This window comes from Calonectris borealis, chromosome 1 (assembly GCF_964195595.1).
Source record: "Calonectris borealis chromosome 1, bCalBor7.hap1.2, whole genome shotgun sequence".
NCBI lineage: Eukaryota > Metazoa > Chordata > Aves > Procellariiformes > Procellariidae > Calonectris > Calonectris borealis.
Window position 1 is genome coordinate 47245629 of NC_134312.1, and position 20316 is coordinate 47265944.

At 38.4% G+C, this 20316-nt stretch overlaps 1 protein-coding gene across 1 annotated transcript; it reads left to right on the forward strand.

The window, feature by feature from the left end:
• The first annotated feature begins 546 nt into the window (after positions 1-546).
• ALX1 (ALX homeobox 1) lies at positions 547-19996 on the forward strand. The gene is made up of 4 exons (XM_075155758.1): positions 547-939; positions 3262-3566; positions 7285-7413; positions 19386-19996. The coding sequence occupies exons 1-4, from the start codon at positions 708-710 to the stop codon at positions 19704-19706; spliced, it is 987 nt and encodes a 328-aa protein (XP_075011859.1). The 5' UTR covers positions 547-707; the 3' UTR covers positions 19707-19996.
• Positions 19997-20316: the final 320 nt, after the last annotated feature.

The following is a 20316-nucleotide window of genomic DNA, read 5'->3' on the forward strand; positions in this document are numbered from 1 at the left end:
CAAACAACCGCCTATAATATTTCTTTCTCTCTTTAACTCTAGGACCAAACTTCTGAGCTGTTTAATAAAGAAGGAACACCGGTTCTTAATTTTACAGCTTCAGAGAACAGGAGTGCTGCTACCGAGGTATCAGCCAAATTGATTAAAGAAGATTCTTTACTTAGGGGTATGTGCCCCTGAAATTACCTTGCTCTGAGCCTCTCGGGGAGCTGGGGGGAGAGGGAGGGAAGCGAGGGATTACTCTCTTTCCAGGATCCCTGGAGAAATGTGAATAGGTTGCAGAGGGGAAATGTCATTTTCATGTGTCCTCCCTCCCTCCCTGTCTCCCCTCACCCTCCTCGCACGCCTGTGTGTGTCTGTCGGTCTGAAACGGATCCGTCTGTCGAAAATGGGCCTGGAACTCCCTCCTGTGTTGGGATTAGGTCTTGGGGGACCTGGGGTGGAGTTACACTGCTTGCCTATTTTCATATTCATTAGAAATGGGAGGTTGCATAAGGAGCCCTGCTGAGCTTCAAGATATAAAAGCAACTTCGGGTTCCCCCTTTCAAGACAAGACAAATCAAAGGCTCAGAGGCAAAACAGCTCCCTGAGCTCTGAACGTCTTTCCCTCCCTCCTTCCTTCCCTCCCATTCACTCACCCACTCTCCCTCCCTCCCCTGCTCACAGTCCAGCCTCTGTCTAGGGAAGAGGCTCTCAAGCAGCCTTAGATGATTATGGATTTTCTGAGCGAGAAGTTTGCCCTGAAGAGCCAGCCGAGCAAGAACAGTGACTTTTACATGGGAGCAGGAGGCACTTTGGAGCACGTTATGGAAACTTTGGACAATGAGTCCTTTTATAGCAAAACGTCAGGCAGCAAATGCGTGCAGGCCTTCAACCCTCTGCAAAGGGCTGAGCATCATGTGAGGCTGGAAAGGACATCACCCTGCCAGGACAATAACGGTGAGTCGCCATCCCAGGGTTATTCTCACTCCTGCGCTTTGCCCTCCCCTGGAGATGTAGAAGGGAGGCCAGGGCTTCTCCTGCCCGGGGAGACCAAAGGCAGCTGTGCAGCCTTTGGGGACTGGCATGTGAGGGGCTGTCAGGTAGTACTAAATAATAATAATAATAATAATAATAATAATAATAATAATAATAATAATAATAATAATAATAATAATAATAATAGCGGGAAAAGGTGACTGCCTACTTCGAAGCGCTCTTTTCCTTTCAGTGCTGCCCCTCCGGCTGCTGCCCTCCCTGCCGGCCCCGGGCCGGTTCCCTCGGCTCGTCGTCGCCGCCACCACGGGAGCGGCGAGGCGCGAAAAGCGCAGCGCCGAGCACGCAGACACAGCCCGCCCGGCCCCGCGGCCGCCCGCCCGGGGACCGACAGGCCGGCGGGGGAGAAAACGGGCGGGGAAGGGCCGCGGCGGCCCCGCGGTGTCGGAGCGGCGGCGGCCGGCGGGGCCCGGAGGGTGCGGGAGGGCTCGGCCGCGGCCTCGGCCCCGTCGCTGGCCGCCCCCCGCCGCCCCCCGGCCGCCCCCCGCCGGCCCCCGCCGCTCCCCGCGGCGCCGAGGCTCGGGGCCGGCGTGCGGCGTCCCCCGCGCCCGCTGCGGGCAGCCGCCTTCTCAGCCAGCGAAGTCCTCGGAAAAGGCATCCCCGCGTGTCGGTGGGGCGGCAGAGCGGGCACGTAGGGCTGCCGGGCGGCGAGGTGCCGTTACGGGGTGGGAGCGGAAGGTCGCTTGGTCATGTTTGGTTCTTTCAAATAACGCTCCGCGAGGAGAGTGCGGTTTTTTTGCTGTGTTACTGAATAGTGCATAATAGCGATTCTTCATACTGACCGAAAACGGCTTAGGTAGTTCAAACAACAGCGTTAAGCAGCATTTTCTTCTAGCTGATCGGCAAGGAGAACGTGGAATATTTTATTTTATAAACATTTACAGTTTTCCCCATTACTCCAACATGATGTAAATCACGTATAGAAAAAATAGTTTAAAAAACCTTTTCCTAGCAGAATCGGAAAATATGGTTAAGAAGACCAGCCGCAATAATGAGGCTAACAATATCTTACATTTTTTGACTTCATATAGGTATGGAAGTATTTTCTTGAGATCCTTTTTGTATGAAACAGTTTGTAAGAAATAAGGACAGATTTCCGCAAGTGCAACTTAAAAAAAACTACAGAAAATTGATTTATACATTGAAGTTTTTCTTAATTAGCTCATTTAATGTGTGCCTTGGGGGCTTTGGGGCATTTCCTATCTATGTATGTATTGATGGTAAGTATCTAAAGATTGTGTTTGGTTAAAATCAGCTCGGACTGAAAGAAAATAAATTACCGAGAATGAGAGAAAATCCCACAGCAAGCTTCTTATCGTATGTTAAATGCCATCTTTGTAGATTTTAATTTCAGTAGAGTTTTAAATTTTTTTCGTCTGTTTCTGAGAGAAAAAAAAAGCCTTTCAAATCTTGTGACACATATCGCATGACTTTTTCAGTGCTGTGAGATGTGTAAAAATATAAAAAAATAGGAAATGTTTTCATTTCTTATTAAGAAGGTACAGAGGAATATTTCTTATCTCTACCACTCAGATTTTACCTAAAGACAAATAGTTCCTGCAATCCTTATACAAAGTATATGAAACGATCTCTTTTAATAAGTTAACATTTTACAGAAACTCTCTGTATTTTGTAACCATAACAAACTTAATTGGAAACAATTCCACTTTACAAATCCAAGAGAAGGTATATGGAATCTTTTGAGTTTGTAAAGTGAAGTTAATTTTCGGTTTCATTTGCTTCTTGATTTGTCAGTTTACAACTACTTGGTCTACTTTACAGTTATTTAGTATTTTCATAGAAATAGAGTTTTTTAAATCTGCTTCCAAGTTTAAAGGCACGTTTGTCAATAGCTGTATGCCACTTACCTTATACGAAAATCTGTTTTGGGCTGAGGTTCCTTATCTGCGCAACTCTAGTTGAAGCTGATTTCATGGATTATTAACTACTTTAGTGGCGGAGTAAAAATGTTCAAGCATTCTCAGGCAGTCCCCTTACACTGAAAGATTTTAGATTATATTTTCAGATACAATTCTCCATTAAAATTCAATGTGATTTAGTACTTCTACTCTGTTTGTGGTTAATGTTACAGATATTTCTTCCACGATCTTGTATAGAAATACGCAGCCACATAGAGTTTGGTTCCTTGTGAAACAAGGGTATGAACCCTTGAATCTAAAGCCCCCCCCTTTAACCAGTTATTTCCCTCCCCCACCTCATGTACAGTGAACTATGGGATTACTAAAGTGGAAGGACAGCCTCTTCACACAGAGCTGAGCAGGCCCATGGACAATTGCAACAATCTCAGGATGTCTCCGGTGAAAGGGATGCAGGAGAAGGGGGAACTGGATGAACTTGGCGATAAGTGTGACAGCAATGTCTCCAGCAGCAAGAAGAGGAGACACAGAACAACTTTCACCAGTTTGCAGCTGGAGGAACTGGAGAAAGTATTCCAGAAAACTCACTACCCTGATGTCTATGTAAGAGAACAGCTCGCTCTGAGAACAGAGCTCACTGAGGCCAGAGTCCAGGTAGGAACCAAACTTCAGCATTTCTATGACAAGTTGTGCATTGTAGGAACTGGTAAATGACACTCTCGGGGATTGTACAAAAGCCCATAAAGCTAAAGTAAATAGCTCGTTTTGCTTTATTTCTTTATGGATATGAGCTGTTATGCTGCACTACTAAAATAACTTGTAACTTTTTTAAATAGCTTGGGTTCCTTCTCTAGAAACTTGTTTACAGGATGAGAAAACAACATCAATAGTAAAGCAGTCTTGATCTCTGGTAGCCCTGTTTTACTGTCAGAATTCCAGGCAGTGAATACATAAAGTGTTACGTGTAAAGATCCCATTAGAGAGATGTGTTACATGTAGTTCAGACTGATGACGACATAGAACTCGGCCGCAGAGGATTCTCTGTGTGTTATGGCATGAAAAGTACAATCTAAAAAGTAATCAAATTTCTTCTTTAGATCCAAAGAGTATGCAGTGAAACTGCACATACATAGATGTGTATAAATACATATATACGAGAGAGAGAGTGTGTGTGTGTGCATGTGTGTGTTTGTGTCTGTGTAAAGCAAGGACGTAATCCTTTCATCTCTGTTGTATGGAATGAGCTTAAAAATCACAAAATTGGGAAGTACTTTTGCTGGTTTTTAAAATTACATTACCGATGGATAACGTTATTCTAATTTTTGGAACGAAGCATACGGTTGACCGCTTAGTGCAGTGTTTGAGTATCTTAAATGCGTACAAAGTTGATTCATTCCGTATGTGCTCGTACAGTAATCTCAACAATATTTATGGCTTTGGATGTGTAATGGTGAGAAAAGAAGCTAAATATTCAGGAAATGCAGCCCTTCCCCTTTCAGACATCTTCCCTTCGAAAAGGGTGTGAGCTGCATTTTGTGAGCTTATCCTGTTTTTAGAGATCTTCCCCATTCTGGTAATAGTCATCATTTCAATTTAGGGAATAGCAGTCCTGTCGATTCTTACAGACTGGGATTAATTTTTTTAATTTAGTGACTTGAATATGATAACAACTTCACAACTTGTAATTAAACACATACTCACACATGCATATAAAGAAATAGACGTCAGTGCACATGCATACAACTTAGATTAAACCAGGATCACTTTCAGAAACAAACTCAGCTAATTAATTTTATAAAGAAGTGTTCTTTTCATGTCTATTCAACAAGACAGCATATTCACTGTTGTGATCGGAAAAGAGAGTCCAAAATTGTGTGTCAGTTACATCGATACGATACCAGTGATGCCGATGGAAATTAGTTCAGTGGCTTTTAACTCTTCAGGCTCTGTGCAGTCCCTCTCCCTCTGAATTTGGTACAGTTTTCCAAGTACGACTTCCATTCATTAGAATTTAGTCTTGACTTAAAAAAAAAGCTTGCATAATGTCAAAATACTGTTCTTACAATTGCATAATTCTGGAATACTGAGAACTACTCCAAGAATAAATTAATATTCAGAACAGGGAGGGGAGAATTGGGCTAAAATGTGTCAACTGACTTTTTATCACGTTTTTTTCTAAGTTTTAGACGCTACATATGGTAAAAGTATTAAAAATACGAGAGCAAACGTGAAAACATATATGTCTTCACCAGACTTTCACGGAATATCTATTTCTATTTTGTTTAAACATGTTCTCCCCTTTCTTAAAAGATAACCGATCTTTGCATTTCTCATATGCTAAATATGAAAGGAAATGGTGATCATTTTTATCCAGAGTAGCAACAGTATTCCATCACAAGATTAAGCAATTTAAAAGGCCTTACATCATTAGAGGCAAGCATCTGGCAATGCAAGGATAACAAGCAGCAGATTTTTACATTGCTTTGTGGAGGCAAATGGTTACTTTATCTCTGCCAAGAGCCAGTTTCTAGTAAAGTGATGTAAACAGAAACATTTTTGGGGATTGTCAAAGGGAAAAAATGTGTGCTTTTTTTCTCATTTAGTTACTATAAATTCAAGCAAATTGTTTGATTTAGTTTAGCAGAGTGATCAGCTGGATACCTTACCCACATTTCCCTTCACCACCATTTCATCAAGATCCAATTTAATATTTGTCCTGCATACATGCAGAGAGAGCCAACCTGAACCTAATTTATCTAAGTTGTTCTCTTTCCTGCTGCATGTCAGTGAAGTAATTGGCACCCATTTTAAGGAGATTGTCAAAGTCTTTTTTCAATGAAAGAGCCTCATTACTAAATTCCCTTAGCGTTTTCTTGATGCCTCCTGTGGAGACAGGAGAATTTTTTTTCCTTTTCTTTTCTTTTTGCTGAGCCTTAGGCATCATAAATAATACAAATTTACCAACAAGGTCCCTAACAATATATACTCAGCAGTTACATGCATGGGCCTTGCTTTGATTGCCAAGTACATTTTAAAAGATTGCACATACTAAATTTGCAACAAGTCCTTGGGAATTAAAATGAACAAAATTATGCCTTGGTTGCTTAAGCAGCATCAAAGGACAGTTGAGTTCTCTAAAGATCAAGACAAAAACTGAATTACAAAACAAATTGTTATTTTAAATATCCCACCATCAGGGATCAGAAAATATCCCTCAAAATGGGATTCACAGGCAGTGTCTATATAAAAAAAAATCTATACATGTATGTGTCTATCCAAATGGATTCACGATCCATTTAGCATGAAGACTAACCAATGGCATTGTTTCCATAAAAAAATAATGGTTCTGTTAGTAGTGTGACTTCTTTAAAAAGAGTTGGAATGAGTTTGCTCACAGCTGAACAATAAAGACCTAGTTGGATAATATCACTTTTATAAAGGAACAGTTACTTTTCTTAGCAATCCCTTTAATTCATCAGGATAAGTCTTAGCCAGTCGAAACTAAACTGTTTGAAAGAAAAAAAATTTTTTGAAGACCACAGGACGATGACAGATATCAGTCACAGCAAGAAATGTGTATGTAATAGGCTTTGAGATAACACCCGACACTCAAAATATTACAGAACAGTCCAAAGGTTATTTGAGCATAAAGAAAATAGGTTTTAGTTGACAAGAAGGCATTGCTGCAGGTCGAAATTATTTCATAATCTAAATGTAAAATGCCACTCTTTAGTTTTCCATTGTCAGAAACATAGATATTTCCTAACACAAATGTGAAAAAATGTCACAATAGTTTTAAAACTGTCTGTGAGCTCATGATTTTTTTTATTATCTTACTGTCCTATTAGCCTTCCTTATAGGAACTTTTTCTGCAGCACAGACTACTGTCCTGGTGCCAGCTTCTCCTGCCTTTTCATTACTGCACTTGATAAAGATTATGTATACCTCTAGGAGGCAGACCATAGGTAGTCATATCAAGTTAGTGGGCATGTGAAATTAAGAGAAAGTTTCTTTACAATGTGACTTGCTGCTACTTGGCGATTTTCCTCTACAGAACTGAACTCCGTCAAAATTAACAGTGTCTGACAGACTGGTCTTTCCTCTGTGTTTTTTTTGTTTGTTTGTTTGGGTTTTTTTAGGCACTAGAATGGAAACAGCATATACTTTTAAAATAACCAGAAATAACTTAAGCAGGTCTGAATTTGAGAATATTGAAACTGCAAGAAATTAATCCTCAGGTGGAGAACTTCCCTTTCTTAGATAAACAGAAATTTTCAAAGCTACTCTCCAAAATCTCTTGGCTTTTTCCCAAGGCTCTTTGTACACTATGTAATTGAGTTTATCTTGATGACTGTTTCCTCATTTACTATAGGTTTGGTTCCAGAATCGAAGAGCAAAGTGGAGGAAAAGAGAACGCTATGGTCAGATCCAGCAAGCTAAGAGCCATTTTGCTGCCACCTATGATATATCTGTTCTTCCAAGGACTGACAGCTACCCTCAGGTATGGTAAAGACCAAGTAGTACTTTGGTTCTACATTTACCTTCTCTTCCAACCTTAGGCACACAGGTGTACAGAAGATGCATGAAGACTTTCCTGTGTTTAGCTTTCTGTGTTCTTTAGACACATCGACAGGACCTGCCACTGTGAACAACAGTTCTGACACCCAATATGAATAATTAACTCTTAAAATACAAGTATTTTTTAAAGAACAATCTTAGGAGGTGCAGAGTTTTGCGTAAGTTATGTACTGAGAATGGCTGGCAATATGGTTGTGCAGTGAAGTCTTTTCTGCACAAAAAATTACGTGGGGATTTAAATCACTTCTAGGTCCATACATAAATTCTGCATGATGTCTAGACCCATCGAGATTGACAGGAATGGTGTAATTTTATATAATAAGGTCAGAATTTCACTTCTGGGATATTTATATTCACAGGCAGAACTGTCTTAACAACGCTGATCGTGTGTTTTGGTAAGACGAGCATAAACTATGTGATCTTTAGGCAACTTCCTTCTGACATATTAAAAATGCACTGTTTCTTTACAGCCCTCTAGACCATTGAATACAACAAGTCTCTACTAGCATGAAACCATATTATGGCCACGTACAATCGGAATTGAATGTATATGGCTGGGAGAGGGAGGCAGTATCTCTCTCCGACAGTAGTAGTTTGCGTTTGTTTAATTTTTTTTTTTTTTAGTTCTCTGTTACTATATAGTAAGGTATTACTGTGTAATAAGATCAGAATCTTCTGTTTCTGTTCTCCAGTCCCTTGTTTTACTGCCGTGTCTCGCCCTCTGCTATTGTTTTTCTTCTTGCTTGTATTAGCACATTGAATACTTTTATTCTAAAGCCATTGTTTTTCACGTCTCTAGCTTCCCATTGCTTTTACCACATAATTAAAAAAAAAAAAAACACCATACAAAGCAAAAATCTTGTATGGATCCCTGTGGTAGAGTCCTTCCACTGCTGGTGTCGTGGTCCTCTTCTAGTTTATTAGGTAGCAGGGTCTCTGACAGCCTTAGGAATATACTCATATTCTATGTGGCCTTGCTTTGGTCATGCTCTACATTGGCTGAATGTCATTAGCTTTGTACCAGAGACCTTGGGCCCATGTGTCATCTACCTAGCTTAAAGTGCTTTACCTCTGAGGAGGTTGCATGTTACTAGGTTTGGTGTCTGGGCCAGAGCTGGTTTGTGTTCCAGCAGCTCAGAACATGGGCACAACCATTTCAGATCTGGGCACAACCATTTCAGATCTGGTGGCATTTATCTGTCTGCCTGTTTTTATTTTGTAATGTAACAATGCATTAGCCCAAATTACATCAGAAACCACTCATGATACACTTTGTGTTTAAGTAGGAGAACACAATACTTGTTTGAGACTTACCTAGGTGGGGACGTGCAAAATGACCTTAAGCACTCCTAGGCAGATTCATAAAGACGTAGATGCACAGCCGCTCACAGGTCTCACTCCAGATGTTCAAGTATCTTTTGAAGGCCTTTTTGACTTATCTGTAGCATCATAACAGATGATACAAGGAACAGTACTTGAGCTTTGGGCTTTGTATCCCTGACTCAGTTCTCTAGACTAAATTTTGTGTCTCCAAGCTCATCTTGTATTTTTAGTAGGACTTCATCTACGAATTTTCTCAATTGACAGAAGTTTCATTAACACAGGATAAAGGAATAATGCAAGTCATTGGTAAGCTCTTAAAATGGCTGTCCTAAAATTAATGTTTTTAAAAAAGAAACACTTTTGAATTATATGAGAATATCATCCATAAAAATGTAAACCCAATGAAATACCTATTCTGTACTATCAGATTGTTAAAAACATGAGTAAATTCACTGCATTTCTATTCATGAATTTGTTAAAAAACATCTTTCCTAGGCTGATGACACAACTAAGTTTCAGCCTGGCAAAACTTTCTATCATTAATCTATAAGTTCTTAAAAACAGGAGGTTAAAATGGAAATGTTGGTACCATAATCTTAAATAAAGCATCTCTAAAATGTGTAGAAATATAAAATGTATACTCATTCATAAACATTAATATGTAGTACTCACCTACAACCACAGACTAACACACTGCAGGTAAACAGACAGGCACAAACACGTAATCGAGTCTGGTCAGCTGCACGAGAATTGTTGTATTGTATTGTACTTCATGAACAGGAACAAGGAGCTAAATGAAGGTGTGAGTCCACTTTACATTGGCTATTTCAGTTGAGTGCTTGCATGCATAGTTTGGCTACATCATAAAAACAAGGTATCTTACTCCTCAGTGAAGAAGGTGGCTACTTTGCTGTATACTGGAATATGAATAGGTATCTAGGCAATTATCACAGAACAGTCAATGCAAGTTCACGATCTTGCTAACCTGGTGGTAATTCTTCACAGTTTCACATTCTTAAATCCTCACCTTCAGTAAAACCACATGTGTATCATATACATGACATTTCCAGTGAGAATGCTTGAGACGGTGAAAATCCGTATTAAAAACACAATGACCACTAACATCACTACATTCAAATCTTTTAAACTAGATGTCCATTTATAAGTGCTTCACTTATGGAAGATGAATATACAGCACATGACTAGCTATAAACTCATTAATTTATCCTACAGTTCAAGCAGAAAGAGATATTTAAAATTGTGATCTTCATGTTTGGTTTTAGTGTTATAGACTGATTTCCCAGAACAATTCCATTATTACAGTACAGTTAATGCAAGAAAGGAAACGACACATCCTTTTTCCCCCCTTTTTAAAATTCTTTTTCTTCTTCTTTTTTTTCTTTTTTAAATTTTTTTCATTTCTTTTTTTCTGTGTACAAGCACTCTTATTGTGATATTGACATCACTAAATATTAGACAGGCTTTGCCATACTTCTGAGTAACTAGTTTTTCTTGGGGATTGTGGAACACAGATCACTAGAGCTTGTTTATGAAGCCTTTATTAAGATGGAGGAAAACAGACTCTGTTGCTGGCAAAAAATATAGGATGATGTTGAAAAAGGATAAAATCAAGCTGAGATATTTACTGCTGTGTGGCAGAAGGAACAGGAACAAATGTGAATTTCTGGTGTGAATTATATGAATTTGCAGTTTGAAGATTTCTGTTTTGAGCCCCACCACGGATATGTTCCCAAAACAGACATCCCACTTGCATTCCAGCAGAAACATCAGTCTCTTTTGCAGTCAACAGAGGGTGTGGACACCCCTGCTTAGTCTCTTCACCAATTATCTTCATCATGTACAAATTAAGAACATGATGCTGCTATGCCTTTTGTGACAATATAAACCTGAAACGTTTTCCTGTGAGGAAATGATCTTTTCAACTTATTTCAGATAGAAGGTTGGCTCTGAATCAGAGGATGGTTGAGATTGGAAGGTACCTCTGGAGGTGGTCTGGTCCAATCCCCTTTTCTATAATCCAGTCTAATTTTGCTATTAAATTGCACATCTTTATCTTCAAAATAGTAATAAACAATTTTTTTTTCTAGACCATAATTGTTTGCTTTGCTAATTCAGTCTAACCTTAATTATTTTTACAGTATGTTGACTTAGGTGTAACTTATTGTGCAAAATAGTTGCTCAGCTGGCTGCCAAGAAGTTAAGCATCTCCTAAACTGTCCAAATTCTGCACACATAGATCTTCCATTAATTATACTGGCAACACCTGGATTGCAGAGGAGGACAGTTAGTACAATATTCCAGGATAATCATCTGTTACTCACATGTTTTTTCTAGGCTTTAACATTAAAAATACCACAGAGTTGTTAAGTTTTCACTCAGATGAAATATTTAACTTTTGACATTATGCTGAAAATCAGATTTTTTCTAGGAAAATGTTATATACAGTACTTTTCATTCATTCTAGTAAAAGGTTTCAGTCTCATTAGTTTCAGTATTTAAGCTTCAAGTTTCTCTTGCAGATGCAACACATTGTGGTCTAAGTCATCTCAAGTGCCCCCAGAAAGCAATTCACTGGTTGAAACTCTTATCCCAGGCAGTTTGAGCCTCATTAGCCAGCAATATTCTGCTGATGATATGAAAGCTAAGAGGCAGCATCCTAGCACGAGTGAGGAAATGAGTGCAGATTCACTTCATGGGGACCTTTACTTCAACTCACCTGAGTAAATGTTAGTGAACAAGCAGTACTTGATTTGGTCACCTAAATACAGTGCTATTTAAGATGTCTTGGGATATCTGAGACATTGTTACAGTGCTGATGAACAGGGCTTACAAGAAGCATGCACCCTTCAGAGGAGGCAGCTGGTGGTCAGATAGATATTAGACACTTGTGTTTAGGAAACTTAATCAAAGGGATTTTTATGTCAGAGTTGTGTTTCCTTTAAAGTTGGTGAAAATCTGGTCAATTAAATTTTCTCTTCCTGAAGTATAAGGAATAAAATAGGTAAAATCATGTCTAAAAGTGTATTTTTCTCTCCGATGCCTGGTTCAGCTGCAGACATCTATAGTTATCTTAGACAGATCTAAATATTATGTGTCAGGAGAGGAACAATAAAAAGGTTGCTTAGCCTTGCTCTTCTCTTACCTTATTGGTCTTTACTTGACTACTTTTGCTGTTCTATGCCTAGTGAGAAGGCTAATGTGACAAAGGGTACTTGAACTTGTCAGATTTAATGTGTAAGTATGAGAAGTAGCAAGGGACCAAAAAACCTTTCATTTTTATCCCCTCATTTACACACACAAGAGTGAAATTTGATCAAAGGCCTACACTATTATCACATAGACCTCCAGCTTTCCCTGTATAAGTTAAATTTATAAAGATGTCATCTTTATAAATGTAAGTGCATCAGTATGTAAATAAACATTAAATTGTATCCTTGAAAAGCAGATACAACAGGCAAAGTTTTTCCCCCACCTGGTCTCTTTCCATACTTTGCATCTTTTCTTCTTGCTTGTTCTTTGAGTCTAGTTCATTTGTTATTATTGTTCTTCTAAGTTCTTTTGAAAGGGTTTATCCTGTCACACCATTATACTTTCCCTCTTACTATCATGTGTGAAATGTATTGTTTGCTTCTCTTATTTACTTGAAAATGCAGGCTAGAGTTGATTAGGACTGAATTTAGTTGTTTTTTTTTTTTGGTGGAAAAATCCAGCCTAGTGCAGGTGGGAATCCCGAGGAGACAAAAGCATTTTAAAAGGTATGGGAACTGGAGTGATACAGAAGGTGTAGAAAGAAGGGAGAATGTTGAAATCTCAAAAACAGAAGAAGGAAGAGACTGAAGTTTACATTCCATCCACCAGACTGATAAATCAAATAAAATGTGTTGAACAGCATGGCATCACATGATTTGTTTTGGCAATCAAAGAGTGTAGAAGTGGTATCAGTATACATGTGTTATGTACTAAGTCCTTGGATCATCATTACAGTTCTGCTCTAGCCTTAGTACATATGGGTAATTCTCATTAGCAATAATCAAAGTTACATGCTCCAATTAAATCTTTCATATGGCATATATTAGAGACCACATGTTATATGACTTAAAAATTCTTTTAACTGTAGTAGACATATAAATGACAGTTAATCACAATAGTTCATTAAGGCTATGGGTACACTGATTAAGTAGGAGTAGATGTGGTAGACATATCTGAGCTAGCTTCAAAGAAGTTTTATCATATACTCATGCTGTCTAGCTGTGACAGCATGGAGCTCAGGCTGGGCCACCACCTGGATGGTATGTCGCTTGCTGCATATGTGCTGACTGTTGCACTGCTGTGGCTGATCTTTCAACAAGAGTAACACTTCTAATCTTTTTGGGTGGTGTCTGTTCCACACAAAATAGTTTGTGCACTGCGCTTTTATTTTTTCTTGGTTTTAACCCATCACCGTATGTGGTCCTCCTCGCAGTCTCAACATTCTGTTTGTTGCTTTATTATTTTTTTTTTGTGAAACATGTATTTCTTTAAGTCTGTGAGTGACTTTAGCTGGGGCTTAATTATAAGGCAAATAAATTTTTTTCTGAGACACAAACTTCTTTTTAATAGTATTTTTCGAAGTATGGAATTTTGTCTTTAACTGTGTCATAGACATGAAATATAATTTATCATTATCATAACTGGCCCTGAGATTGCAGTAGGGAGAAGTTACAGTTTATCTACAAAACATCTCGTACAAGAATAAAAGCTTGATGACTTTTCAAATCCTGCTTTATTTTGCACCTTGTTCAGCATGGAATCAAATGAACAGATTTTTATTTTGTTCACTGAATGTGAGGCCTAAATGTGAACTGAATAGGTCTATCACATATTTTAGAGCTGTAGCATTAAGCCTCTCACTACCAAGGGCCAACTTGCATTTTATGGACATAACTGACAATGGTGTGCTGCAGCTTTCTCATATGTACCTGAACCCAATAGAGTACAGATGATCTTCACATGTTCATTAGGTCCAGTGACTCCTATAAAACCTTCACAAATTACACCAAGGAGTATTCTCTCTAGATGAAAAGGAAAAAATACGAGAGTGGTAAAGCCTTGGAACAAGTTGCTCATAGAAGTTTTTGAATCTCTGTAGCTGGAGCTACTCAAAACTTGACTGGATAGGGCTTGAGTAACCTGATCTAAAGTTAATCAAAGTTAGCTGTGAGCAAAGGTTTGGAATAATAATCCCAGAGGTGCTTTTCAGTTTAAATTATTCTGAGAATCTATGAATCTGCAAGCTTGGGAACTACAGGCAAATTTCTGCCCATACTTTGGATGTTCTTAAGAGGCTCCCAGAAAAAAAATACTGTGGCAAGTGACAGACCAAATTAATTGTGCTGATGGACTAGGAACAGCCTACAGATCATGAGTTGTAAACTAGCAGTTTTGAGCAGTTTAACAGCTATTGCATTTAATCTGCCTAAAGTAGCTCCTTGTGCAAGCAAGGTTTCATGTTTTCTGGCAGTGCAAGGATTGCTGCTTCACACAAAGAGAGGAGTGACAAAAATTTAGCAAATCAGTCTCTCTGACATTCGCATGTTTTCTATAATTAGGTAAATTCTTAACTGTTCTGTTAGTGCCACTGTTGTCTTCCTTGCAATGCCCAGGAACATCCTGAAAACAGAGTCAATGTGTAGTTTCTAATTACTTACTAGAGTAATTATAATAACATATAACATAACATAACATATATTATGTAATATAATAATAACAACAATAACAACAATAACTTATTACTTCATATCTAGAGATCTTAAAAGAGATTAACATTTTGTTTCCCATGGAAACACTAAAACATATATCCACTCAAATAGAAGCTGTTTGTGCTTATATATGTGTCTGTTGGAAACAGACTCCAGTCTGGGTAGGCAGGTGACTCAAATAGCTTGAGACAAGACATTTGGCGATGGGAGAACCAACACTGGGTAAGTGATAGTTCAGCTCTCAGAAAATTTGGAGGTCTGAGTTTATATGATTTCTCAGGTGCTGTGTAAGAAGGCTGAAGCACCAGGAGCTTGAAATTTTAACAGAAAAAAAGCAATGACACCAAGTGGGATGACCAATTACCTCAGCTAATTTTCCTCTGCAGTGTCAAGGAGAAGGTCATATGCTTAGGAAATGATATCATAACCATGTTAACAACCATAACTCTCCAGTTATGTTCTTGTCACAGCTATGAAATCCTACTTTTTTTTTTTCTATCAGGAAGGGTGGGTGTGTGGGGGGGTGTGTGTGTGTATAAAACACACAGTAGGTAAATATATTGAAGGGCTCTGGTAATTTCATGGTAACCACAAGAGCAAAGCTCAAGTTGTTTGTGATGTTAACAGAAACCAGAGATGTGCTGTATGTATAGCCTCATTCACAGTCTCTGAATTGGCTTTTATATAGTTCATGGATCACACAAGAGTTTAAGAGGAAAAATATTTTCTTTAAATTCATGTACATAATGTCCCTTTTCCTTCCAACATACCAGAAGAAGGTCTGATAATTTTGACTTATTGTAAAACATTACTGTATTTATTTTTAATACAGGAATACCTTCTGCACCTAAATTTCACTATAAGATATTTATGTTGTAAATCCTTGCTAAGAAATGAAAATCTAATATCAAAAGTGAAGTCACTCAACCAACTAAAATGAACAGAAAATTGATATGACTGAAACATTCTTTTGAAAAGCATAACTGTCTCGTGAGAGAAGATGTAAAGATTTCCTAGCATCTTGTGGCATTTCTGAAGTTAAGTTTCCTAATTTGGATTCCTTCCTCTAAAGAAGAAACCTAGGGCACCCCTTTGAAAGTTTTAGGAATGAATAGCTTGTTCACATGTTTCTTTAACAAGACATTGGTATATTTTAGGATCTGCAGCAGAATTCGGTTCTCATTTACACCTGTGCAATCTCACTGAAGCTAAATTGAAAGAGATTTGTCTAGGATAAAAATATCAGGAAAATTGGTGGTACTAAACTTAGTTTACTGCAAACCAAACTGCTAGAAATATGGAAGCAAAGAGTGATTTTGTGATACCTTCAGACCACATAGGTTATTGGCCACTTTCAGACTGAGCCTCTGAACCTTTTGAAGTCTTCCCATCATGACTGTATTAAAGGCAAACTCATCCATGTTCCTATTTAAACAGATTTTTTTTGAAAATTCTTCCCATAATTATATCTGTGCAGCCTGTGTGACTGCAGCATTTGGCATAGCATTTCTTAGAAAGACATCTTAGTAAGTCAGATAAATGAGACACTGTCATGTCTGAGTTAGCTTCGGGGATGATGAGCTCCTTCAGAATTAGCTCCTGTGTTAGAAGCTGCATAGGTGAACTAGTCTGTCCCTGGGCAAATTCATCCTGTTGTGAAGGTTCTGAGACTTTTTTGGCCTGGAAATACCATCAAAAAGAATGGGGTTTTGTGTGCATGTGTTTGAAATATATCTTTTTTTTTTTCTGGATTCTTTTTTAGCTTTATTAGCTCCCTGTTTCAATTCAGTAAAGAGTTGTACCAGCAAAACAAGCTGAAGTGGAACAGCATGGAAATAGGAATGGGTGACTTGGTTTGAAGGAATAAGGGGAAAGAAAACCCCAACAGTTGCTTAATCTATCACTGCTGCTGCAAGAAACGTATATGTAACCATGAAATACAATAAAGTACAATTAAAAGTTTCTGGTGTTCCTGAACAAAAAAAAAGACAACGATTTTAGCATGGATGACTGGGTTTCTGATTTTCCCAGTTCATGATTGAGACAGAATGTGTGCAGCTTGGGCTTTCAAACAAAGTGGAGATATTCTCTGGATCTTACAGGCTTTCAGCTGCTATCTTTTTTACTACTCTTCTTTGTACTCGAATCACACGCTATGTGGCTCCAAACTCATTAAGTCTGAGAAGGCAGTAAGCCTTATAAGTCTTAGTGGATGACTTCCCAGTTGCTGTACACTTAACTACCACACTTTCCAGCTCTTTCAGGATCCCTTGTTTCCTTCTTGTCATATTCTGTAAATCTGTACTAGGATCTGAGAAACCTGCCAGGCAATAGGACACTCAGAAATCCTTGAATCCTGAGCCATAAGAGATGTACTGCTCTCTTTGGGAATGTTCTGTGTGGTTGAATGCAACAAACTTTTGTAAGCGAGACAATGATTCAAATAAGTCCAGATAAGATATGTCCTTTAACACCCAGATAAACCACCTGTTCTCTCAAGATCAAAAAAAGTTTGTCTGATTATAAGTCAAAACTGGCTTAGGCGGGTTAATTAAGGAGTAGTAAGGCAGCTGAGGATCATGTCAAGCTGCAGAGGGTCTTCTATGGGTTGATGTTTGAGGGTCTTCTAGAAACTGCTGAAGGGAGGAGGGAAGGATGGGAACTGGAAAGTTCTGAAACTCTCACTGGAGTCTCTTTCCTCCTGTAGATCTCAGGAGGCCCACAAGAAGGAGGAAAAATCCTTGATATCCTTCCCCAGGTACCTTATTCACTCCATTACCTCTCAGCAGACCACCTAAGATACGCAGGAGCAGATGCCTGAGGTTTGCCCAACTAGCTGAGTGTGTGTGGAAAGGCAAGCTGCATTCACATGAGTGGAAGTATGTGTATGCCTGTATGTATGCATGTCTCTGTGAACAAGGAGGGAGTATTTACTGGTTCTTTTTTGCTGCTGGAATTGCCAAGGAGCCCGAATTAGTTTGTCAGCTCCTGATAATCCCTGCGAATGCAACTGTTCAAAATATTTAAAAATAAGACTCTATCTCTCTATATATCCTTGCTATCTGCACTAGATCTCAACTAGATGAGTTTAGTGAACCATAGTTTATCTCTTTAGCTTGTTGGTGGTTATGTGTTGTTGCAATGTAATAGGACAATGAGAAAAAAACAACTCAGTATTAGAAACATGTTTTCATTCTGTGTGTATGTGTGTGTCTGTCATAATTCATTACTTCCCCTGACCTCTCATTTGGCAGAAAAAAAATCACTCAACTAGAGAGATAACCTACATATCTTAAAGCCAAAATTCCTTTGTCTATGGATTTGGAACGTGAAGGCAAAATTAAGTTTGAAGTCGGAATTTACTTTACAGTGCTAAGCAAAGAATAATTGCAATTACTCCAACGTATAGCAGGGAACAAAGACATGTGGGCTCAATCTAGTGCATCAGAGCAATGATATACTGAACAGACAACAGATTTTTAGGATGAAGACAAATTTAGCAAAGTAGAACAAAAAGAAAAGGATATAGTTACTGGGTGAGAAGCTCTGTACTGTGAATGAGGGCTACAAATGTCTTGTATCATGATATTTGTATATTGTTTTAAAAAAAATCAGCATTCAGGAAAGAGATATAAGTAAAAGTGGAGAAGAAATATAAAGCTCTATATTGTATAATGGTGAGTGCAAGTGAGAAATGACCGAGGAAGTCAGAGTATGTCAGAAATTATATCCATATAGTACTGAGAGAGAGATATAAAGAATAGAGAGTTTAAAAAGCCAGAAGGACAGCTGCTGAGTGTGAAGTCTGATTAAAGCAAAGTGAATAGAGGAGGAATGAAAGAATGCACAGTCTGAGATAATGACAGGAGCTGACTTGTGCTAGGCCTTGAAAATCTTTCCATCTGTTCATCTAGTAACAAATAAGCGAAAAATACCTATCCATAAATAGCATCTATACATAGATGATAGGAGAAGGCCTGAGACTCAGAATGAAGCTTTAAGTGACTGCCAAGTATAGAAGGCATTACACATCAAAGCTTGAATACATGGTTACTCCAGATCTTCAGCAGACATTGCTGGTAACCACAAAGTTTGTCTCCTAGTCTGTCATGCAACGTTTTCCAGGGACACACAGTGCAGCCAGTTAAGGCTGAGAGCTGAAACAGAAATGCCCTCAAGTATAATTTCGTATAAAAACATCATGAAAAGAATTTTTATCTTAAAACCATCTTTGAAACAACTTTAGGAAAAACTCTTGGATGTATTATCAGCCATGCCTGTATTTTATGGATTCATTTGTTTTAAAGTAATTATGCAAGGTTTCTCAATATTTAATTTTACAAATACTTGTTGGGTTTTGTCGCTTGAGAATTTCTGGTTTGTTTTGTTCACCCTTTTACACTGTTTCCTACCACTACAGCTTTTATGGTGAAAACAGCTATGATATGGTACACTGTTTTGACACTTTTTCTTTGAAGTCAATTGTGTGCTGCCACTAATTTTACTGAGTGACTGAGCTGATAGCATCCTGAGGTTCAATGGTAAACACTCAGGATAGAGCCACAGAGCAAAGGGATGACAGAGCAAGGAATATGATTCAGCAGCCCTTGCTCTTAAGTGAATGATCCAGTATTTTGACTCATGTAACGTCTTCATGGTATTTTCTAATACGATCACAGGGAACTAGTAAAGTACTTGTTACTCGTTTTAGAGGAGAACTAATAATGGATGTGTTAAGTAAAGCAAATCAAGCATTGCAGAAAACAAAAGATGAACTATCTAAATTTAATCTTATTCATTTTATATGTTCCAGATTCAGAACAATCTGTGGGCAGGGAATGCGGCTAGCGGTTCTGTGGTTACTTCCTGCATGCTACCACGAGATACGTCCTCCTGTATGACACCTTATTCCCATTCACCCCGGACAGATTCTGGCTACACAGGCTTTTCAAACCACCAGAATCAGTTCAGCCACATGCCTCTCAATAATTTTTTCACTGACTCTTTACTTTCTGGGGCAACCAATGGACATGCTTTTGAAACAAAGCCGGAGTTTGAAAGGAGATCGTCCAGCATTGCAGTTCTACGGATGAAAGCCAAAGAGCATGCTGCCAATATTTCCTGGGCCATGTAATATAGCAGTACCATTTCTTCATTTCCTTTTTTTTTTTTAAGAGCAAACTGAAAACATTTTTATTTCCCATATTTAAACGACACAACAATAAGCTGCTGTGTGTGGAATGCTAGAAATCACAATATACACGATGTCTGCTTAAACAAATGCAATATAATATTTAACAATAAAACAAGAATAAACCAAATAGATTTATCATGCATCAAGCTCAACAAGCCCTCTTTGTTTTGTTTTTTATATAGAATTATGTTTTGTTGTACCAGTTGATGAAATATGATTATAGAACCTGCAAAAAAGAATAAAACTATTAAGCAAATATGTCTACTCCATTGGTTTTTAGCAGTCCTGTATACAAAATTAATGTTTTACAAATGAATACTTCATAAGGGAACAACTCTGTAAAGGAAAATAAATTTATTATACTAAAACCATGAAGTAAATCTCTAAGCACACCACGCAGAGAAGGAAATATACGATCGTTCATGTTGTAGGTGGAATTTGTAGACCGAACTCTCTCAGCACTGTGCTGCTGTGCTGCTCTGAGCCAGATCTGCTGTTTTGCTAAATGCATGTTGAGCTTGTTGGAGTTATATCAATGCAGAACTAATGA

Excerpts from the sequence above, each read along its gene's own strand:
- ALX1 (XM_075155758.1), top strand. The coding sequence starts at position 708 with ATGATTATGGATTTTCTGAGCGAGAAGTTTGCCCTGAAGAGCCAGCCG. Across the intron at positions 940-3,261 it reads ACCCTGCCAGGACAATAACG|TGAACTATGGGATTACTAAA; the intron begins GTGAGTCGCCAT and ends CCTCATGTACAG. Across the intron at positions 7,414-19,385 it reads GGACTGACAGCTACCCTCAG|ATTCAGAACAATCTGTGGGC; the intron begins GTATGGTAAAGA and ends TATATGTTCCAG.